General features: G+C 39.6%; 1 protein-coding gene across 18 annotated transcripts in view; it reads right to left on the bottom strand.

The window, feature by feature from the left end:
- The window catches only part of AKAP13 (A-kinase anchoring protein 13), a 217799-nt gene that overhangs the window by 15620 nt on the left and 177510 nt on the right, over positions 1–24669 (bottom strand). For 14 of the 18 annotated variants that reach the window (XM_026855851.1, XM_026855855.1, XM_026855857.1 and 11 more), the window contains 13 exons: positions 24195–24303; positions 20002–20127; positions 16010–16052; positions 14649–14754; positions 9568–9739; positions 6318–6385; positions 5384–5450; positions 4060–4195; positions 3019–3131; positions 1836–1982; positions 981–1231; positions 235–360; positions 16–133 (listed from right to left, as the gene is read on the bottom strand). In XM_026855851.1, the coding sequence (XP_026711652.1) occupies positions 16–133; positions 235–360; positions 981–1231; positions 1836–1982; positions 3019–3131; positions 4060–4195; positions 5384–5450; positions 6318–6385; positions 9568–9739; positions 14649–14754; positions 16010–16052; positions 20002–20127; positions 24195–24303 (1582 nt within the window). Of the gene's footprint in view, positions 1–15; positions 134–234; positions 361–980; positions 1232–1835; positions 1983–3018; positions 3132–4059; positions 4196–5383; positions 5451–6317; positions 6386–9567; positions 9740–14647; positions 14755–16009; positions 16053–20001; positions 20128–24194; positions 24304–24669 lie in introns of those variants that run through there. The other 4 variants (XM_026855862.1, XM_026855863.1, XR_003399121.1 and 1 more) reach the window with 3 other exon arrangements.

The following is a 24669-nucleotide window of genomic DNA, read 5'->3' as shown; positions in this document are numbered from 1 at the left end:
GGAACTGGTCCCTACCTTTGGTGTACTGCAGTATCCTTTGTAAAAGGACTGGGTACTTTGTGATTCTCTGTGTTACCAACAAGATACATTCAGAAATCCCAAGGCGCCTCACCAGGGAGCTGCTCATTTTTTTCTAAGGAACAAAGATGGATATTTCAGTTCGGTAGCAAAAGGCTCAGAGTGCAGAAAGGACGTACTTTTTCCATCGACTATATCTGTTCTACCAGTTCATACCTTGACAAATGCCTGAAAACGCTTGTCCTTGGAGTACAGATCTTTGAAGTTATTTACTGCCTCATTGTGATGCCCACAGAATTTGCCGTATGTTTTCTTCATTCGCTCAGCACTCTCACCAGAGAACTGTAAGACATGAGACACAGAGGTCCAATTTGCACTGAGCTCCTGGTGTGATATCCCAGCAGTGCGTGCCACTCTCAAAAGAACTTGATGAAACCAAATTAGTCCAAAGCATCCTAAACCAACCAAGTAGATCTCTAGAAAGTAAAGAGCTGAGTTTGGGACTTCATTGAGCCCACACTTACTGCAAAATTTGGGATTCTACTCACAGGGCTTAAAAGCCACCAACAAAACAGTCAAGATGGGGAAAAAGAAGGGAGAAAGCACAGATAAAGAAAAGTAAAATGACCCACACAATTTAAATAGCAGGTCAGTAACTCAGCCAAGAGATACATGGGGCATATTTTGCTGTGGGCTACTGCCTACACTCCAGGCTATGGTCAAACCATTCTGTGCTTGACAGGGAATGCTTCTCTTTCCCACAAAATAAAATAATTTTCATCATTAAACCTTCCTCTGAAAGAACAGAAAGTTCTTAAAAAAGCAGAGGTGGAGATTTTTACAAATGTGAAGAGTAAAGGTGCCATCAACTGCAATTATCTAACAGGCATAAACAGGAGGAAAGGAAGAGTGCCTGGTTTCCAGCTGTGCTCTCAGAAGCACAAGCATTTTCCAGCACTTACTTGATTCACTAGGATGTCACCTATCCTCTTGATAACAAAGTTCTTTTCGCTTTTGTCTGCCAATGACTCCTTCTTCCTTTCCAGAATCCGCTGGAAGAAGTGACTGTGGATGTGCAGCAAGTTTTCCAGGCAGGGAAAGATCTTGTCCACGACTTGTTGATCATACTGCAGCTCCTTCAACATCCCTGCGCTGTATACATCATTCATGATCTTCAGAGTACGGACATGATGCATTTCTGTCTGCATTAGCTCTGTACAGGATGAGAACAAGGTCAAAACTAAAGTCACTGTAGAGTACAGGTGTGTACAGTAGAAATAAAAGCTGCCATTAGAAAGCTCTTCCATAATTGGGCTTCTCTAGGTGGCTTCAGAAAATTTCACGTCAGGTATTGAAACACGTTTCAACAGTTTCACGTGTGGGAGAAACAAGGGGCAGAAACCCCACAATAAGAACTTTGGATGTTGCCACTGAGGTCTGGACCTTCAGCATTGTTATCTGCTCCTTCCTAACACCTCACTGCCAACCAGTCTAAACATAGTGCACTTTTCCCATACAGGATGGCCTTAGCATCTGGCAGGAGAAGACTTCCTAGCTAGCTGCTCTGCTGTAAAAGAGTTTAAGAGTCATCAGCAGACAAATGAGGAGAGGCAATTTGGGTTTTTTGAGGGCTTCCAGTTATGTGAAACACAGAAAGAAATTTTTCACAGAATATACTATGTTTCTAAGAACTTCAGCTTCTGAGGAAATCAAGTCAATGTTCCTATTCACTGAAAGAAAGCTTCCCAAATCCATGCATGTGAGTACATCAAGAAGCTATCTACAATGAGCGAAAAATTAAGATGCAGGTATCTCACCATAAATGACATCTTGCCGTTTGACAACATCTTTGTTTTGCTGCTGCAGGAACTTGCTATCCACTACTTGGCTCCAGGACTCTGCCTCCAGCTGCTTGGAATCTAATTCCAGGTCTCCCATCAGCTGTCCTTCATTCATGTCTGCACCTTCACAGAGCGATGTAAGTGCCATTAAGATGTGAGTATCTTGTCTCATTTGAGATTCCTGTCTATCCATTTAGGTTTAGGCTTCACTATCGTACCACAGACATCACACATATTCTCATTCACTGACACACAAATGATCATATGGAATTACACCACGTAAGGACCAGGTTATGAAAAACACTTTTAAAGGTTATTTGCTAGTTGGACAAAACTAGCTCACTGTTTTCAAACAGACCAAATTCTAGCTCAGTTAAAAGACAATGGATTCTTTATTTGCAGTGCAACAATATCGCAGATAAATAAAAAAATCACAATGCCCAGTTTGCCTTCCCTCTTTTATATCACTGAATCAAGGGAACTTAGACTTGTTTAAAGTCTGTATTTTCAAGCTCAGAAAGCCAGATGCAGGTAGAAGAGAACACCACATACAATACATACACATATATGTATCTTTAAGAAAGATTGCTCATTTGTGCAGGAACTGGAAAAATTTTCTCTTATCACCATGAGCATGCCCTTGTTTAGTCCTTAATAAAGACCATTCTGTTCTTTTCAGGTAAATAGTGGGTAAGATGTAAAAATACTGGCTATATCCTAAAAAAACATGATATATAAAAAAATATTTAACTGACTTCACTTTTAAATCCACAAAACTAAACAATACCCCACTCTAGAAAAAATACAAAATGCAAAACATCAGCATGAAAAAGGTGACAGAGTGCAAAATCTGTGGCTGTATGAGTGGGCCAGAAATGCAGAACGACAGAGGAAATGTTTGTCCCTCAGCTAAATTCCAAGTAACTCAACTGTAACTGAAACCTTCTGAACGTTTTCCCACAGTTCAACAAGCTAAAGATATCACTATGTGGGGCTTTGTTTTAGTTTATGCTACTAATATTCCAAGATTAAAGTAAATACACTTTAATTGTCCATTAGAAAGAAAAACACTTGCTGAAATGCTGAACTGAATGTTCTATTTCCAGAAAGCAGCACTGAGACCTTCCTTTTGCTATAAATGCTATGGGGATTCTCCTACCTTCGTCAACCAGTGACTCCATGGATTCATTCACCCTGCTGATTTTATGTAAGGAGTCTGTTGACTGCGACAGGAATTTCCAAGTGTGTATTAAGCTGTCATCGTTCCCAACCCTGCAGAAAAACAGAATACAGAATAACAGAATACAGAATATTGTTTATGACATTAAAAACCTAGCCAAATATACTTTTAAATACACTGAAGAAATGCATTTTAAATATTAACTGAAAACCAAAGCAAGTATTGCAGTTATGTACAGAAATGAACTTTTATTAATTGTTCTCCTACAACTACCCATTGGGGCTCAGGAGGCTGTAAGATCCACAGTTCCAAGTCATGGTGCTTCTTCTATAAAGAATCACACCTGAGGTTTTATGGTTTGGATAACTCCTTTTCATTACTTTCCATTTTACAGTCACTTCTCATCCTCATTGTCCTTGGTGCAAGCAGTGCAAAAATGCTATCTAAGAGTCTTTGTCACTAGTTCTGAGAAAGATCAGAGAAGTGGACTGGAATAAACTGAACCATTAATAGCTAGGGCATACAAACTGTCCAGAACATGCCAGTCCATGCTATTAGCCTGTGCGTAGAACTGCTCAATATGCAGGTAGTGTAGGAACCATAAATTAGATTTTATTCTATGATTTTTTGTAATTAATTATGTAGAATGCAGTCCTAAAATACCATGAAGACCGCAGCTGTGTGCCTCTGTTATGGACACAAAAGGTAATGCTATACCCAGCCGAAGGCAAGGGAATTTCCTCCTGGAGCCCAGAGCATCTCTACAGAGTAGCCTTGAATACACCCAGGCCAACTCAGATGCCTCTGAACTCATGCCATGACTAAACCAACACAGACAATCTGATTGTGCAGAAGACAACTGATGGTATCATACATAATACGAGTATTTCTGGTTTTGTGATCCTCTTTTGTACCTTTAACACAAATCGTAGTACATGATTTTTAATGAGATCTGAATTTCTCTGTGCTTGCAGTGTCAGATAATAGACACGTACTCATGCACACGGGGAGAAACCTTACCCTGCAATGTTCTGTATGGAGACACTCTTCGAAAGTGCTGTAGTCTGCTGTGATCTCCTGTTATTGAATATTGAGGTTACGGTGTTTTCATCAGGAGCAAGTATCGCTGAGCGAGGGCGCTCCTTTGGTTGTGAGCCTGGAAGGGAAGTGTCAGAGAAAAGTCAGCTCATGCAACTGCACTGTTAACTGAGATGATGACGACTTAAAGAAACCAGGCTCTAAAATTCACTTCCTTTTCTTTCTAGAGTCAACACCAGGACACCTCAGCTGTTATAAACAGCTGTGTGAAGGAAAGGACATCAATCCCTGTGCAGAACCAACTGCATCGTAGTACAGTTAAAAGATCTAGGTGGGATCTGCAAGTCCAGAAACATACACTTGGGAAACTGAATTTGATTTTATTTGATAAATAATCACATGCAGTAATCCACTATGTTAGTTTTTCATTTCTCACGGCCTATAGTTATATACATTTTTGTGCTTCCGGTCAAACTTTTTGAGATACATTTATCAGTACGTACCACAAAGAAACGCTAATCTTATTAATCCTATCACATACCTTTAATTATTTTTTTCATATTAATAAGTTTTCCCTTTTTCAGATGCATTTCTGAATCTGGAGCGATATGTCTGAATTTCACAGTAAACACTACAGTGAGTACATTTGTATCATACAGTGTGGCTCTGTATAGTGATCTCCAAGCTATCACTAAACAAGCTTATCAAATCATGGCACTACAAAGCCCACGTGGGCCGTTTCACTCCTATTCTTTGCCCTCGGTCACACTGGATAGCTCCACAGTGCAGTGTATATCTCAGCTCATCCAGGAAATGTTTTCAGTATTGCTCCTATTCAAATTAAGTTTTTACATTTTTACTACCTCAAAGCATAAGACTATTTAATTTTAAAAAAAAGTATTTTGAAAAAGCCTCCTCTCCAGTTGTATTCTAATCAATCTCTGTTAATACAGCATTAATACTTGTATTCTTTCCAATGTTAGATGCCTGTGGACATAGGCTGTCTTGCAAATTCTGTGGACTTATCAGCTGTAGGCCTCCAGGAAGCTATAGCAGTCAAGTAGTTATTCTAAATCTGGGATGACTTTACACTTGTTTAAAGCTACATGGACACTGCAGAAGTGGATGAAGTCTGTGCAACTTCAGCACAACTTCTGAAATCCCAAACATTGCTTATCATGCACAGAAGATGCTCTCATCCCTGCTTTGATAAATGCTTATCTTTCATCATATCATTAGTTATCAGAACATTAAGAACAGCAGATATAGACCATAACCAAAGCAGAGTGAAAGGAAATTTTCTTACTTTTGTTTCTCATGGTTACTGTGGGTAATGAAGAGGTATCATGTGCCTGCAGCATCCCTCTCTGTGGCTGAAAGAAAAATTAAATTCACTGTAATTTCTTCCTCCCTTCTTCCATCAGCCTGTGCCACATAACTGAAATAAAATAGCTAAGTTTTTTCTGAATCCTCTCAGAACAGATCAGTTCTTGGCTGTATGTGTATTTTTTTATATATCTATATATCTATATCTCTATATATATATAGATAGATATATGCATGCACGCATGCACACCCCCACCCTGAGCTGTCATCAATGAAATGGGAAAAGTAACAAACAGAAAAGTGTGCAGCAAATAGGAAAATGAGAAAAGTGCTGACAATACTGAAAAGAATGGATAACCATAAATGTATAAACATTAACTAGCTTGGAGAACCATACTGCAGAAGAGGTTCCTCACGTTTGGGCTAGCACAAATTCTACACGTTCTTTATATAAACAACATACATATTTATAGTTTTCATTATGCATTATATACACATGATGCTGCACAACAGGATGCAGCATTTGAGAATTAAGACATATGGCATTTAAGGGTGCTGGACACCCCTGAATTTTGCCAGCAATGTGGGTTTATTTTCAATAGAAGCATAGGACAGACAATCTCCCCATAAGGTCCCCATGTACTGCAGGGAACAACGCTGGGGATCTGCTGCCAACAAACACCCTGTGGCGCTGTCCTGGAGCATTCACAAGTCCCAGGGACATCTACTGTATTAACATGTAGTTCTGGGGAATTTCAGGAGAGCCCAGAGAAATTATTCACTATAGCGCAGGGGCTAAAGTTCTTTCCAACAAGCTGGTAACTTTGGGACATATGGTAGAAGACGTTACGTATCTGCATGCTAAATTTTTTAAACATTTTTATTGATTCACTATAGTAGATAAAATCTCTTACCTTCATTTTGACCTTTGCACAAGAAGCGAAACTCTCCTTACAGCCTTTGTGAACAATTGCATTGCAGTCTGTCAAAAGTAAAAAACCCAACCAATTAAACAAACATGCAGAGAAAACAGGTCAGTTTTTGCAGTATGCAATCTGAACCGTTATCTTGCACAACTGAGAATTACAACTTTCAGGCATCACTGTGGTTTACACGAGTAGCTACAGATACTGAGACACAGATTGTTTTCCTGGATAATTAGTCCCTTGATTGTTAACAAGATTTCTTTATGGAATTTAACAGGAAACTCTGTTTGCAAATCAATGCAAGGTTGAGTTGCCAGGGTCCTAATGGGTCTTAAATAAAAAAAAAAAAAGAAGAAGAAAGATGGATTTATTCCTCTGAAAGCAAAATGGAAAGCAGAAGGAGGAGGCAGAAACACAAACCAGTTTTAGGGCAAATATATTCTCTGAAAACACAAAGACTGTTCTTATCAAGAAAAAGATTATGGGATCCAAAAGACAGGAAAAACACAGGAAAATTCATTGACATAGACATTACACAGCCAAGATTTACAGTACAGGAACCAAGTGTTACTGCACTACAGGATTATCAGAAAAAGTAAGAGGAGCATCTGCTAGGTGACCGTGTGTGTGAGGTTGGGACTTCCTGCTGAAAACTAGACTGAAGCCACTGTTTTGGTCTGAAACCACAACATGTACCAATGCAAGGAGCATCATGCTTTAACACCACTCTTTGTCATATATATGCCAGAGCAAAAGCTGTGTATCTTTTCCAGAACAGCCTGAGTCTCCTCATGATCTCTGCCAACAGATTTTGGAGAATCAAAGTTTTCAAGGATGATTTAAACTGTTTTTTTCATAATAATTGATAATTGGATTTGGAGCATTAACTCTTCTGACAGATGAAAGATCACAACTCAAACACTCAGATGAGATTCAGAAGCTTAGAGAAAACCTGTTACTTCCACTCATTCATGAAAACACATATTAATACAGATCATTAATTATATTTTAAGTGTACGTTACACCGTAAGCACACAGTTCTGAATTATTTCTAGATGAAATATGGAAGGAAAAAATTCCACATCCAGAATGACAAAATACTCTCACATTCCTAAAATTTCTGACATTTGGGTCTAATTAAAAATCCAGTAACTCTTCTGATATTTTGAGAGAGGTAAGGATAAGGCCACAGGGTGTTGCTATTCTGTCAATGTCCCACAATTTCCTGTGCAAGAGAGAAAGAAGAAACAAACCTACATGTTCTTGCAAAAACCCACAAGCAGTATCATTTTTCAGATCAAACAAGGAAGAGGGACAGAACCTGCTTCTGGTGCATGAAAAGAGGCAGTGAGACAATTCAGAACCATTAAATTCGCAGTCAAGCCTTGAAAGCCTGAAGGCAGCTCTTTAGTATGTACCATTTAGCAACAGAGCATTTTCATTTTTTAGATCAAAAATCTGGTTTCAGGGACTTTATTCCTCCAATTCAGCTCTTCAGCAGGCTGGAAGTTCCTCCAACTCCTCTGTATCATTGGTATTAATAATTAAAACCTCAAAACCCTTCCTTTCTGCATCGTTGATCATAAAAAATAAAAAATACCAGGCAGAGAGTGATTAAAAATTAGAATTTTTTGCTTGTCCATTTGTTTTAAAGCACACTAAATCTTTCAGCTGGGGGCATCATTAAAAAAGTTGAGACATTGAATTAAAATGATCCAGCACTTTAAAAGGCATTAAGAAAAAGTCATCTATAGGCAAGACAGCAGTGATGGTAGTAGTAAAGCACTGCCACTTCTGGAGGAAAAAGGTAGGCTACAACAGCATGGCAACAGAGCCTCTGCTGCTGGTTATCAGTCATTTCCAAGGCTTTTGATGGCTGTTTTAAGATGCGAGGGAAGAAAGGACCACTCTGAGATGTAAGCTTACACCTGGACCCTCACCAAACTTTTCTTGTGGCATTCATTTTCTGGTCAATGCAGAAAACTTACACTAATTTTCTGCTGTACTTTGAAAAACAAGGGAAGAACAGCTATGATAAAACATAAAATGTTGGATTATTTTAACTCATTAGGGATTTAGAGTTAAACCAGGATATATTTGATGTTCTAACTGGCTCCAGAAGCTGTTTAAGAAGGTTGACTGGGGAAAGGGAGAGGATGCATTTGAGAGCTTATGATTATTGATGCGTTTGACTTCCCATCAGGCTGACACAGAGCGTGTCTCATGCAAACAACTTTGCTGAAATCTCTTCTTTTCCAGGAAACTCAAAACTGCCATTCTGGATTCAACTGACTGTTCCTTCCCTTACTCACTGGAGATGTTGTATACACTGCTCATCTACCAGAAGGAACAGAGACAGAGCCTCCTGCTCCAGCCTGGGAGCGATTCCCATACATGCTTGGACTCATCTCTAGGCTAGTGGAGTGAAAAATATTACTAAATAGTGAGGAACACAGAGCCCTGAGCTGCAGTGGGAAAAAGACATATTCTGTAGCTTGGGTCACTGCGTAAACCAGCCACCATTCTGGTCCCGACCACACAAATGCTGCTGACCTTACTGAGCTACAGGCATGAGAAACTGATAAGAAAAGAGAACAAAATCACCAATCTCGCAGAAACCCTCCGCTGTGGTTCCTGTACTGCCTGCCTGCATTGTACTGCACGTACTTCACATGCACACAGGCACCTGCCATTTGACCTGTGATGCAATTTCATGTATAAAGGGAGAAGAGGGTTAGTATTTCCTTTTTGTATCATACTGTTCTCACCGAGAGCTCACCGAAACAGTGTTTCAGAGAACTAAAGCAACACACTACAGACTGGTGGGATGGTTTTTTTTTTCCCTTATTGGAAATAAAAGCTGTGATCCAAGCCAGCTTTCCCTGTTCTCCATCCATCTTAACAAAACACCTCAGCCCCAAGCCGTAACATGCAGCTGAAATAACCAAAGTCCTCCAGCTGACAGATCCATTCCAACAAGCAGGGGTAGAAAACCCCATGGGATGCTGCAATGTCCAAGCACAGGCTAGGAATGAGGTTGCAGGACACCTCCTTGCAGCCACGACTCGTTTCAGTCCAGCTTCCATAAAGCAACACGCTGCTCCATGAATCACTATCCCCAAAGTCTCCCTCCCACCCCACAACCTGAAGCAAGAGGAAAATAAAGGATAAAGTTCGCATTTCCCACGTACAATTTAATGAAAAACAAACAGAGGGGGTGAAAAAACTCCTGACTTACTTGCACAGTAGTACGAATCCTTATTGAAAGGTTTCATACAGTGGTAACAGGTTGCTTGGGCTACAACAGAGGTTGCAGTGAAGAGATGTCCATTTACCAGCTTCTTATCTTTTTCCTTCTCCTTGGAATCTTTGTCCTTCTCTTTAGTCTTCTCCTTATCTTTCTCTTTTTCCTGCAGAGACAAAATGAACAAATGCCTCGTTACTTCGCAGAGGTCTATTCTCTAGTTACAAATTCTTCAGTGTTTGCCTTTGGCACTACGATGGTATCGATCGGCGCACACCTAACAATAGTCATGTGTCTGCACAGCTCTGCTAAAAAATCAGCTTACAGCCCCTATGGATGTGGATTAACATACTACTGATTCACAGAACCTTCTGCATGGGTATCTCACCAGCGGAGACAAAATTGAGTCTGTTCTAAAGGCAGCTATTTTCTTACACTTTTGTTTTTTATTTGCTTGGTTTGATAACTTACCTCTTTTCTTCTTCTGGGCCTCATCAATCTCTTCAGCACTTTCAATGAATTGTGTTAAATACAAACACCATGTGTAACGTGGATCAAACTTTCACCACAGTCAGTTTTTAAGGCCAACCTGTAAAACTCATGCTTTGCAACTGTATTTTTAATGAAGAATATGAGCCCTTCCTCAGTGGCTGTACAGCATCACTGCCAGGATATGTCCACCTCTGTTTTCCTTCTGACTAGCAACTTTTTCAACAGTTTTATGCAACCCCAAGTAACTACGTGAATTTTTTTGGGGGAAATCGATCTTTCAAACTCACAAAATACAGCACCACAGAAAGGCTGAGGAACAGCAGCAACACGATAAAAGATTATCTCGTCATCTGGAAGCCATGTTTTAACCTCTGGGCTACTCAGCTTTGGAAAGATGACAAGCACAGCCAGTTTCTCCAACTTCTAGCAGAGTTTTTGTTTACCTATCTATCACTACCCAAAACAGAAAATATTAAATACTAAAAATTTGAAACATTTTTCCCTGAAGCCTTCTGTAGAGTTGGAATTATCCCAAACAATTTTTAAAAGAAACTCCAAAGAAAACCACCAAATTTGCATTGTAGTAACTCCATGACTTTCTATGTACCACCTTAAAAAATGTTTACCATACAATTCAGCTCCAGATCTGTATTTTAACTGTTACTGCAGATTTCATGGCATCTGAAAGAGAAGCTTAACCTGAAATCCGTAAAGGCTTTTGTAGCTTATCTTTGCATTTTGTTATTTGTTTGCCTTTGCTAAATATTGGTCACAGCCTAAATATCAGAGAGCTGCAGAGCAGCCCATGTGAGCAACTGCCATGATGCAGTTAAAAGCGGTGTTGAGCTCTGCAGCCATCCACAGGGAAACTGTTGAGCCTTTGATGACATACTCAAATAATCAGTAACTCAGCCTAAGGTCTCTCCTCTCCCAACACACCCCAGGCAAAATGTCAGTGTCAGAGTCTCTCCCTGCAAAGCCTCATAAACAGACAGTCTTTTTACTGGCCCTAAATGCTATTTTGTTCTCCAAATAAGCAAAACCAGAAGCATTACTGTATGGAATAATCCTGTCTGAAGCAGAAAACCTGCCAGAAGGAGGCTGCTTTGCAGCCTATCTCTGACTCCTCTGAGCCATCAGCTTGGATTACCACCCCAGGTAAACCTCCAACAGCTCTGTTTCCTTCCACTGACCTGTTCACCTTTAACTATGTCCAGGCTTGCAGGAATCAAGAACTAAAACTCTGCAGTTTGGCCAATGGTACCACGCTGACACCTACAGTTTTGTTCTATTGCTAGAACTTGTGAAGCTCCTGGAGAACAGGTCACCCCATGCTCAAGGCGTATCTTGCAACTCTCATGCTTAAAATGCTGAAAGGAGATTCACCATCCTATACTTTAAAGTACCTCATGTTTACTGCAAAGCCCAGTAATTCTAGTCTGGAATAATATACCTCGTCTTCATAAAAATCACTGTAAAAAAACCCAAACATTTTAAAGCTGAACGACCCCAGGAAAAACAGGAAATGGGTGCACCACTTTTAAGGAGGAAACAGCAAACTTCATACACGTGATGCCAGCCACACCACTGAAGTACAAGGTCTCAAAATGAGATTTTATTAATCCTGGTTTTTTTTTTCTTATATATATTTTATTTTATTTTTTGCTATGACAGTTATGGGAGGGTTTTTTTAAAAAAGGACTGTAAAAACAAAACCATTTTCCTGTGCTATCTGAGCTGCCAGAATGACTCGCAGCACAGCTTCAACGGCTGAACCTGCACCGGTGTGCACTGACAGACACGATGGGCACTGCAAATCGGTTGTACAGCCCAAAACTACAGACCGTGTGCTGCAGCAGCAGAACCCGCTAAAAATAATCATGAAGCTCTTACCTCCCAATGCTTAAGTCCTACTAGCTTCACTGTTATTTGAGGTACTTCAGCAAACTTATTCCATTTTATCGACATCCTGCCCCTGGCAGCAGGAGAGCTGCTCCCCACCAGCATTAGCCCATCGTGATGGCCAAGAGCTGCCAGCACGGCCGGGCAGAGGGGAAGGCAGTCAGCGAGGAGTTGAGCAAACCGGGGAGGGCGGGACGATTACTACTAACTTCCTTGAAGATGATTTTAGCTACTTTGCTATTGCTTTCATCTCACCCTACCGTACCTTCCACTGCTAAAAAAACCCACTTAAAGAAGTACAAGCAAGAAAGGATGGGATAAGTATTTTAGAAGTCATAAATCAATAAGAGACCACCCATTTAAAAGGCAGACTGTGATCAATCAAACCCTCTGTGATGTTTGAGATACAGAAAAAGTGAATTTTAACATACCTCGGTGTTGCTATGTAGTACTTCAGTAAACAAAGTGCTGCAGAAGATTTCCCAGACAGAAAGGTTTCAAGTGTTTGTGCTCTTCCTGCTCTACAGGCCACAATTATTCCCCATCTCCCAGTCCTTTCAAACACTTACAACCCTTACTATAGACACGGAAACACTGGTGGTGGTACAGCACTGCCTAATAACTGCACAGGTCAAGGAAAAAGAGAAATTACTCATGCTAATTTTTTTTGGCGTCATTTCCCAGAAACTCTCTACCAAAATGAATTGTCTTTTTTTTCTTAATTGACTGACATATAGCATGTTACAGATGTCACATACGGCAATCAGTGCGTGCTGTTCATTTTAAGAAATTGGCTGACTGATCTCCAAATAACACAAAATACATGCCAGACATGGGTAAACTTCTATCAGTATCCCCTTCAGGTAATTCTCCAAACACCCCTTTATTTTCAGGGTTTTTTTTACATAACTATTTACACCATTTTCAAAAAGAGCTGTTGCCATGATTAGGCTCAGATGTGCTTTATTTTATGGTCCATCTTAGAAAGCAGTGCACTTCTGAAGGTTTGGAGAAAAGTAAAACCTAGCTGGAAAGAAGTTGAAGCCTCCCTCCCTCCTGACAGCCCAGACAGCAGCAGAAACCAACTCTTCCTGTCCAACTTCCTCTTTCAAGGTTTGTTTTTCTTTTTAACTCTTACAGGTTTTCATCAGCCATAATGCTTCTGAGAAATCAGAGTTCCCAAGAATTTTTAGGTTAAATTGTTTAAATGTACAGCTGAAGCTCTAAAAAGGTATGTAATGCAACCATTCCACTGTGAGCAGAGCAATCATAATTTGAATGATACTATGGCTTTTTAGTTAGTGAAAATATCAAAACTGATACAAGCTGCAATTTTTGTAGTGTGTATTATTGTCGGGATGTTGGAGCAATTTTTTATCAACAGTTTCAGTCACAACCATGAAATTAGTGAAATCAGACTGCACTCATTTAACAAAAGCAGAGTAAATATTTCTAAGCACGTTACATTTTCTTAACTGTCCCAAACAGATCTCTTTTTTACATATATGTATCTGCAGTTCTTGCTTTAGAGATTATTCACCCGAAGTGCAAGAGCCAGTTAACAAATTTCCAGTATCACTCACAGGCTGTGCAACATGCTCTACAACGTCTCACCAGTGGTTTGCACAGAGGTTTCTATGTAAACAGATTTTTTTTTTTTTTTTTTTTTTACTCTGCAGCAGGGAACAGCACTGTCTTAAAGCTGCTCAGCAGCAGCTCAGAGCCACTGCTACTTGCAGCCTGCATCTCTAAAGGAAGATCCATAAAGAGAAACTGTGCGTTTGGGTGACTGATCGCACCACAGCTGCTACTTCATTGCAAAGGTGATGCAGTCTTTCAAAATGTGTATCAGAATGTGCGCTGGACCATGAGAGCACACAAACCCAGCTACATTAGTGCAACACTCACGCTGAAACATCAAGTGCTTATTGTTGGGAAAGGCTAAAATCAAGTTTGCTGGTGCAGATGAACCATTACCCCTCCCTATGTGTACGCTTCAGCCCAGTCTTATTCTGCAATAGGTACAATGCTCATTATGCCACATTTTGTCTCCTATTTTCTATTCGGACACTCATCAGAATATGTAATCATGTTATCTCAGGGGCCTTACAATAGCATTTACCAACATATTAACTACACATCACCTAACTATATAATACACATTGCCCGGTTTGAGGTAAGGAGCTCTTAGCTTCTCAGACATGATAAACCAAGGTGAAATTCAAGTAAAAAATAAAACCAAGCCAAAAATGCCTCAAACAGATACTAATCTTCAGGGACAATCTAAGGTAACCACAGTCCATTTGTGTGAAGTATTTAGCATTAATGTAATTATTTCTGTAACTAGTGCTGTTCACAGGGAATTCAGCTGTGCAGAGCAGTGTTTAAACTTTAGCAAATTAAAGCCCAGGGTTTCAAGGATGGGAAAAAGGGGAAAATATAAATATTGGCCATCACTAAAGGTCATAGTTTGACCAACTTCTCCAGCAGTGCACAGGAACTTTGTGGCCTCCCATGTAGCTATTCCCTACTACCCCACAGACAATCCTCCCGTTGCAAATGGAAGAAAGGAAGTCAGGTAAATACATAAATACCACCCTGTGAAAACACACTGAAATACAGAATTCATCTCTGCTATCTATGGATATTTCATGTCTGTATAAATCACAAGAAGCACTTACTTTGCTCTTCTTGCTGCTGGACATTTTATTCCTGAGGTAGCTGAAGGTGCGACTGACTTTTGTTACACTTTTACCAGTGGGGACACTGCTGCTCTCTTCAGATATGCTAAAACCAAGAAAGAAAGAGATTGCTTTTATTTATTTATTTTTTTTCTCCCAAAGCATCTATTAAATAGATTCTTCTTAAAAGGACAAATGCATTTATTATCCAATAGAGCCACGGGTTGCTTTACGGTGTTATACCAGAGAAGGCAAAGTGAAGACAAAATGCCAATCCACAAGATTTTAATGCATTTCAAGGAATCCTTTTATCTGTTTTTAAGTAATCTCCATTCTCAAACCATGCCATAGCACCCTCTGCTGCTCCCGTGGCCAAATAACCACTAACCAGCTTGTGGCATCTGCCCATTTACGTGGCCAATACTGCATATACACAGCCAGTCTTGGCATTAATCATCAGTTCTTCAGACAGAAAGGACAGACACACATCCATCCTTTAAAGAGAAATCTCCTTCCAGACAAAGACATCTAATGGTCTCTGAAAAGGCAGTGAGTGTCTTTAACAGAAACCACACTGTTAAACCACACAAACAGCAATGGTTCTTTGTATTAATTTAGGCATTTCTGGGACACCAGATATTTTCTACCAGTCTTTATATGCACAAGCTTATGACTTCTTCAGCTTCTATTGAAGAATAAAAATTACGGAGAAAACTATTATTGCATTAAAGAAAAGGACACAGTCTGTCAATAGGAAGTACAACACAAAAGCAGAACAACAGAAAGACAAATGAAATCAAGGAGAAAACAGCAGCGAGCAGGGGTGAAGAGCCTCCCAGCCACCAAATAAAGCCAAAGCTATCAGAGTGACACAGAGACCAGACACCCAGCTCCTTCAGTGCCACAAACGTCCTTCCTCCAGGGAAGTGCTTTTAAAGCCAGCACACACCAGAAAAAGTATCTCTACAGCTTGCAAAAATGAAAAGTAATGTTGTTTTGGCCTTCGTTATAGAAATATAGACAGAATTAGCCACAGGGTAATTAGCTAAATTACAACTACTTTAGTGTAAAATATAACTCAAGGTAAACTGGTATTGTTTGATATTAGATAATCAGATATGATTATTAGCCATGAATATACACAAAGCCTCATCAGAGATGAAACCTAAAACCGACTTTCCTATTCTATGATCTAAAATATCCTTCAGCCTTTAGACATACAGGACAGGTCTTCACAAGCCTGACAACTTGTGATTTCAGCTGAAGTGCACTGGTGACAGGAAGGCTTTTGGTGGTCCAAACCCAGAGAGCCCGCTGCAGGAGTCCCACCAGAAGAGACACGGTACCCCCAAATACTGTACCTCTGAACTGAGGAACCCGTGGGGCCGCCGAATGTCTGTGTGCCTGGAAAAGATCAGAGGGGTGGGGGGGTGTGACATGTTAGAATGCAATCTTAGTCCAGTGATTATAAAAACACCGTTTGCATATTTGGATGGTTCAAGAGAAGGGGAGATGTTTTCCAGAAGTGTTTAGAATAGATTTCATGTGCCCAGGATAAATCCTGCTCCCTGTATCCTTAGGTGCTCTCAAACTGGATGCTGAGGTGAAAGCCTGCTTAGTATTTTTATTTTTCTTCAGCTATTAAGCAAAGGATGTGCATCTGTTACCTCTGCTGGTAAATCAAGGTTTTTGAATTAGAACTGTCAATTCAATGACAATAGGTATAAATGAGAATCATTCTGCCACAATGCTTTTATTTATACACCACTAGAAAGAATCTATTGTGCAACACATCCGGGTTTTATGCATAAAACTTTTCTGCTTGATAAAATTATAGTTCATTTTCCCATCAAAATCCTGAAACACTTCATAAAGAGTATGGGAAACAAGGGAAGCCTTATTCCATTTTCCACGAAACACTACCAGCCTAGGGCTTAGTCACAAAACCCTGTGCTTGAGGAAAGTCTGACTTTCAACATGAAGCTGAAGCCCTGCCAATGACACGAATTCTCTTTATACCACAAGAAACCAGCTTGCACAATGCATTTGGAGCAGATCAGGTAGCTGACACCATTTACCAGAACCATCAAAGAATATGATAAATCAGGATCCAGAGGAGAGAGGGCTCTCTCCAGACTAACTGAGCTTGTCAGACTCCAAAAACCCTCACTACAAGCACTGTTTGCAGTCCTATCTGAAGTTCAAGAAGCTGCATGACTGATCATCTTATTAGGCTTCTGCATATACATTGCAAGCAGAATGGTACTCTGGCTTCAAATTCTGTTAACATTTTAAAGCTAACGGTGAATGGAAAAGAGCCACTTGACATCAAAGATGATCCTCTACCCAAAAGCAGTACAAGTGCATTAGGAAAAACTGTGCATACAGTATTATGCCTTGTGATTCTAAAAGACACATTTTCCTAACTGCCGATTCAAGCGACAACAGAGTCTGAGACAGAAATATCATTTCTTCATATTGCGAAACTAAAACACAGGCATACTCCATTACCTAATCCCTGCTTGAAGATCTGTGTTAATACCACCCTTGCAAAATCTTTCATCTAACTAATGATCTGTGCCAAATACATCCAAGTTAGCAATACTGTTAACATGCATCAAATGAAGTCTACTATTCAGTTTCCTGATTGTGTTGGGTTTTTATATAATGTCCACTTCACAAGTGCCTACTAAGATCACTCAAGTAATTTACCAACTCCTAAATCCCTGGTTAATGCTCCAGTGACTGGTTCATGTTTCAGCTCTAGTTTGCCTTAAACATGGGTTAAGCCTCCTTAGTTTTTCCTTTTTTTTAACAGCTTCATCAGTTTGACTGGATTTAAGCATTTCACAAACCTTTTTGTTTCTTTGCAGTTAACATAAGAAATATGAATGAACTCTGAATCAAGAGCTGTAATAACTTATATTTGTGACTGTTTTTCAGCACCTTGAAAAAGCACATTGCATGGGAACTTCAATTATGTACTATTTATCTTTTACTGCAATAGTGTTTTATCTGAAAATGGGGTATTCTTGACACTGGCAAGCAAAATGAATCCAGACAAAAACCAAGGTGAAAGACTGTTGATGATTTCATATTTTAGGCTACAATATAATATCATATGATCAACACTCTGCTGGCAAGCTATAAAGCCCATGAAGGTAACCATAGAAAAGTACACATTTTCTCACCTTCAGGGTTTTTCTTTGGAGGTAGAAGATGGGAAGGAAGGTTTATTTCCATAATTTTTGTGTTTCCCATCATCAACAGGTTCAAAACTAAAATGCTAAAACTGATTTCACAAGCCACAAAGAAAGATTGTTTTGTTCAAAGGCCAGGGCTGTTATCTATGTCCAATGAATCTGGGCTAAGCACTCAAATTTTGGTGCACTATCTGAACACCTTTTAAGCATTACCCACCAAAATTATTTGTTATGGTAGCTGAACGTGAAATAATTCAAGTTCCATTATGCAGAAAGCAGTGACTGGACTAGGATGTTGCAGACAAGAGAAATCAGCTCACAACTCCTTAACACCGGCAGTATTTAAACTTCTGTGGGCCAAGAAATCAAAAGGCTTCATAGTAATTTTCTAAAATACGGACTGGCTTGTCCAGCCACCTGAAATCAACATCTTAAATATGTAATAACTTCAAACAAACTGCAACTAATTCTCCATACTCTTGAGAAAAACAGGCATGGAGCAATTGAGGAGCGGTAACTCTGAATGAAATGAAATGCAAGTTCAATGTCAGTGCCAACACATTTATCTTCTAATGAGAAATGAACCTTGAAGACATGAAAAAATAAACTGGTCTGGGATTACTACATGAAAAATGCCCATTGCCAAAGCAGTTTTATGAATAGCTGTGGCTAAACCAACCTGTATATAAAGTCACCACAGTACTCTCAAATATGGGGGCATAAAGCACACGTAAGAAAGCAGTATCTCTGTTTGAGACAGTATCTGACATTATTTTAAATGCTCATCATTAACAGCAGCACTGATGAGGGAGAGAAGATAAGTACTGGCTAACAAAAAAACCCCCCCAAATCTATGCCCTAACCTGACTATTAGGAATTAACTAACTGGTCAGATGCTTAAAACAAACAAAGATAAATAATAAAAACAAATCCAAAAAACAAACTGAAACCAAGCCAATCAAAAAACCAAATCCACCAAAAAGCTTAGCTAAGAGTATTTTTTACTCCAGGAGTAAGACATCAACACACAGCTGTATGTGTTTGCAGTTCACTTTGTGGGGACCATGAATTGTCAATGTTGTTAAGGGCTGAAGAGAAGGACAGAGAAAAGGGGAAGGAGCTTAAATATGGAAAGGGGTAGAATCACACCTGGGAAGAAAGAGCACAGGACTTTCTTATAGGAAGGGAAAAACCCACAGTGAAGACTGGGAATGGAAAGGAGGAGAATTTAGAATCCTACAACATGGATGGTAGAGAGATTTTTTAAAGTCAGGAAGCAACCAAATCTGTTGGACTGGAAAGCAATTTCTCCCATCCCAGTATGGGCATGAGAGATGTGAGTTAGCTTCTTTGTAAACCTTTGATTTGTATCAACTAACGCAGCTGCTCTGAATTTTCTCTTTAGATAGAGAATGATCTGTTCTGGTTTATTTCAACAGTCTAATAAAGCATGCTTAAGAAATAGGAAACATTTTCAATTATCTTTGATAAGCCTATTTAAGAAAACAAGAGGAGTGAAAATTACTTTAATTCAATCTTCTGCCTGAGTTGGGTTTCTTTTAGCAATGGAGTTTGCAGGAGGCAAAAAAAGCTACCATGTAACACACTTGCCTGTTTTCCAACAAAACTATTCTGATTGTAACACGAGGACCTAGATAAAACACCTTGATGATTTAAGGTGTTTGGCTGCCACAGATGCTTTTTGCTCAGTAGGGAAATTGAAGTTGCAACCAAGATTTACAGAATTTATTATCAGGGCTTCTCCCCTCTTCTCCTTCCACCAAGCAATGTATTCACTCTCAGCTATGGAGGGGCAACGATCTACCTCTTCTGTTAAGGCACTGCAACAATCCCAAGACAAGTATTTTGGTTTTAATAAAAAGGTAATGACTACATTGCTGGTCAGAGTGGCATATTTGCCACGTGGATACCAACCAAAACTAACCAGATGAGGTGACGGTGCTGAGGTATGAGATTCTTCGGATTATAATCCTTTTATTCTGCCATTAGTTAGTATTCAGACACAGGACTAAGATAATGTTGTTAGGCATCATGCAATAGAAAGGTTAGTTCAATGTCTAAAGCAGAAAACCAGATTTCCCCTTGCTTCTACCCATAATGGCTGCAATGCACAGAAAACGATTACTTACTATCCAACTCCTCCTCATCATCACTGGAAGAAGAGCCAATAGAAAAGAGAGTTTTAGACTTAGGAATGAGTGGAGAGATGCTGAAGGAGAAGGAGATTCGTCTCGATGGTCGAGTCCGGCCCTGGGCTGAGAAGTGGGTTAACAGCAGACATTAGAGCATGCTTGAAAATGAATTTAATAATAAAAAGGAGAGGAAAACAGCCAAAGCAAACTAAAACCAAAGCAAAGGAAATGTCTGCAAAGCAGCTGGCTTTAGAAAAGGCACAAGAAACAAAGAACTGAGAACATGCAAGTTCCAGAGGGTGCAGGTTTCAGAGGATGCAGGTCTCACTGCATGCATATCGCGGTGTTCAAGGCTTTTCTTATTTTTGCTGCCATCTTTTTATACAACCTCTTAATGAAGACTTACACATAAACAGTTACTTTCCCAAACAGAGTATCAACATAGTGGTTCTCTGGACAAAAGGCATGTGCTTTGCTGAAATAACTGCCAGGAAATCAAACTAGAACTCAAGATATTTGTTTAATGGTGCTTTTTGCAGTTAAATGACACAGCAAAGCTGCCGGATATTAGCAAGGACACTTTATCTGAAGTGTTGACTATCTACCTGGGGAGGTTCGTGTGAATTCTATCTCGAAAACAAACTCTAACATTTTGATAATGTTATGCCCTTAAAGGTTTCCAGCTTTAAAAGGGAGACACCTAAATTTTCCCCTTTTTCTTCTAAAATAAAACAGAAAAAACAAGCATAACTTCTGCTGCTTTCTAAAACTCACAGTCCTTGTTCTAAAGAAATTGCCTAAACATGAGAAAAGCCCCTCTGCACTCTCTTCTGTCCCTGTCTGGAAGATGTGTACCAAACTCAGCAATCAGTCTGTGACATCAAATCTCCCATTAATGTATAAGAGCAGCTCTTGCACAGCAGCAGCTTTGCATCAATCCGTTATAAGTACAATCTGCTCTGAAAAGAGGTGCAGGAGCCAGCTAGCCACTCAACAGAAATTCCTACACAGCCTCTTATGGAGATGCCCAAGGGCTGTATTTCCAAAATCTCATGGTACAAGCACAGGTGGAAACCTCTGAGCTGTGACCTGACCAGTGTCAGGCTGCTGGATACCCATTTCTCACATGGTACATCAGTGTGTTCTAAGGGAAGATGACTGGGACAGGGTTGGGGAAACTCTGCCCCTGGCACAGATCTGACCTAAAGGTCCTATATTTAATCTATATTAAACATCTTCAGCGCAAATATGACTTTTAAGTCATTCCATGACATGGATAAATCAATTCACTTGCATAACAGGGAAAAGAGGCTCAAGACTTTATCAGTATTAAACTTCCAAGAGAAAGAAGTAGCAATTATTACTCTCTCCAAGTGTCCTTTCAGCCACATACATTTGTATTGCTGATATCATAACCCAAAACCGAATTCAGAATATAAAAATACTATCCGAGGAATATCCAATCCAATGCAAGCAATGCAAGGAAAACTCCCCTGAAATTTTCCTTGAGCCATTAGTCATAAACGCCAATTGCTTAGAGGTGATTTGACTAAAATTATGTGCACACTTCCAATGTAAGCAAAACAACCCTAGAGGGACCCAATGAAAGGCGTTTAATTTGAAGAATTCTTAGCAAGATTCATGCATTTATTTTGTTTAGACTGCCTTTCAAAGGCGTTGTTCTAGCGTCCCAGACCTGAAGAACATGACTAGGCAACACTGTTTTCTTTCTTCTGTAGTCTACAGTCTATTTAGACTAAAAGTCAAGATGAACAATAATACTTTACTGTAAATAGAACCACCTCCTCCAGCACAGTTCAATTCAACTTCCATTTCAGTGGTTTTATTTATAGCAGTTCCTGGCTTTATAACAATGCTCCACACTGGAAATTTGCTATTCCAAAGCTGAAAGCAGTCTTCCGAGCACTCCAGCCAACAGCTCTTGTGACCTCCGTCTATAAAATGCTGAAGGATTAACAGTTGTGAATGGCCACAGCAGCTCTTGGAACATCTGAGACATCAGATGGAGTGCGGGCTAAAAACTCAAGTCTTGGAAATTGCTCCTACCTCAGTATATATGATAATAAATGGGAAATGTAAGTGAAAGCCCTCCATATGTTTATTCATACGGAGTTTTTGAAGTTTTTGTGCAGAACATGTTGCTTTCTTCCCATTCAGACACATCTGCAGGGATCGGAGAATTTTTTTAAAAAACACCTACCACAAAATTATGCAAGTGGAATGAAGAATTAAAGATTTCCTAGATTCACATCCAAGAAATCAAGTATTTATTCTTGCAAAAGTCTGAAGTATTCTGCTGCAATATTATTAATGTCAAGCCAAGGTGATATAAGAGAGTTTATGGACCAAGACCTCCTCGTAAAAGGCACTAAGCTGCTTTACATTTACTTACAGTCGCAAGTCAAGTAACACTACTTCTCTTTCAAAGTGACTGAGGAAGAATGAAGTGATTTACTGAAGTTTCCAAAGTCAGGAAAGACTCAAGAGCTGGGAAGAGAATCCGTGACCTAAATTTTCAAGGTGAGTAATCCTTCTGGATGCTCACGTCAACTGTCTCAAATGCATTGGTTTTCAGAAATCACCTTCCTATAAAAATGAGGCCCTTCTGAGCTGTCACAAATTAACTACTGAGAAAATAAAGCTCACCGAAATGTTAGTGATTTTTAACTTCAGTGTCCAAAACTCAGAAACATCCACCCCAAAGCAGAAGACTAACCCTGCTATTTCTTCCACAGCCCCTCTGGAAAGCTTACTGCATCTTCTCTTTTCCTTCTCTCTCAACAAGACTATCATGGCTAGGCCGACTCTGGAAGAGGATGGGATAATCAAATCTCTCTACCACCAGCTCAGGCCTCGATGGCATTTTTAATGGGGGTCATAAGACAGAGAAGAGCAGAAAGGTGGCAAGCTGTCCAATTCCAAGACGGAGACCCAAATCCTCCGCTGTCGTAACCCCCGCTGTGGGCCTGAAGGGAAGTCTAAAGCGAGAGGGAGATGAGAGGCACTTGGCCAGGCTCTCTCAGCCACTGACAGCATGTTTTCTGGAAGCTATGGTGTTTGGTTAGCTACTGGATGCAATGCCAATAAATTGGTTGCTTAAAAGAAAAAAATAATGAAGGCCTTCAGCCCGAGGAGGAAAGAGGGTGCCCCACTGCACAGAGCAGGAGCTGGCCTTTTCACGGGACAGATCTGCCCATGTTTTGGTTACCATTGCTGGGGGACACATCCATTAGGCCACATCCTTATTAATCATGGAAGAGAGATGGCAAAGAATTTAAAAATGTCTCCTACAAAGCATAATCTTCCTCCAGCAAGCCTCTTAAATGAATAAAATGCCTTTCTTAAAAGCACCTTTCTCTTACTCAGCTTTGCAAGGAAAGCAGCATGTTAATAAAAAGGAGAAGATCAGAGACCATCACAGATTGACAAGACATGATCTAAAATGTCAATACAGTTTCTGGCTGGCAATTAGTAAAATGAAAACATGTGTAACAGCCCTTCCTAAGCACATCCAGCTGCAGCCTTCTGAATGACTTTCTCAGCTGAAAGAATCTATTCAGTGAAGTTGCAGCATTAAGTGCTTGTTATCACTTCAGTTAAGTTAAACTGGAAAATTTCACCTAATCACCTTTTATTATTTTCTTCAGGAATAAGAGTCAACAGATTACATGCAACTGCCCCAAAACAATTAACTCAAAATAAATAGCAACAAATTCCCCTAAGAAGACAAGACATGGATTCTTAAGTTTCCATATATCAACTTTCAAAAAATCTAGAAGTAGGAAAATAAGATCTCAACTGGAATTTACCTGACATCAAAGGAAGAAATTCTGAAAGGATGCAAATATCACACTTTTTTTTAAAAAATAACAAACTCAATAAATCATAGTTTTCATATCAGAAGTCTAATTAAGAAAAAAACCAAACAAACAAAAGAAACCCCATAGAACTGGAAATACTAGGGATATACTGGGAAGAACAAGACATGGATCTAAACTAAACGAGTTCTGCCTTTCCATACCCACAAATCCATGCAGCAGTGAAACATATATTTCACATAATATAGGAAAGCAAGAACAGGTACTAGCAAATTCTGCCTTGGGAAGGTACCAAGTTGTACTTAATAATACAGATGACAGAATGGATAAGGGAAAACTTGTGTTACTCACTGTCCAGCACTGGTTTACTAATTGACATTAGAGACATAGATTTGGTCAGTGGAGATGAAACAGTGGAAGAACAGAAATTAAATCCTTGCGGCTGTGATGTCTGACGCATCTGTGGAACAGAAAATAACCACGCTGAGCAAATATATCAAGAATGACAGCACCATCCCAAATTCAGATTACAGTTCAGCATTCATATTTACTGAGCTTCTCACTTTCAAAAAGTGGGAAATTCAAACAATCCCAGCATAACATAACAGGTGTGAGAAATGCAAGGACCACAAAAAAATGTAATCAGTGTCATACAGGTGAAATGCAACATTTTGTTTTGCCTTTTAATTGTAGAACAACTAATTATGCAACAAACAGAAAGAGAGTGGCTGCTTGGTTGTCTTGCAAGATATTACAAGACGGATATTGTTAACTGTCTGATGGCCACTGAAATTACTGTTAAGATTCAACTCCTCAGTATAACTAG

This window comes from Athene cunicularia (genome assembly GCF_003259725.1).
Source record: "Athene cunicularia isolate RWA chromosome 10 unlocalized genomic scaffold, athCun1 chr10_part1, whole genome shotgun sequence".
Lineage (NCBI taxonomy): Eukaryota > Metazoa > Chordata > Aves > Strigiformes > Strigidae > Athene > Athene cunicularia.
Note: the sequence above shows the minus strand (reverse complement) of the source record. Positions and strands in the feature narration are given on the sequence as shown.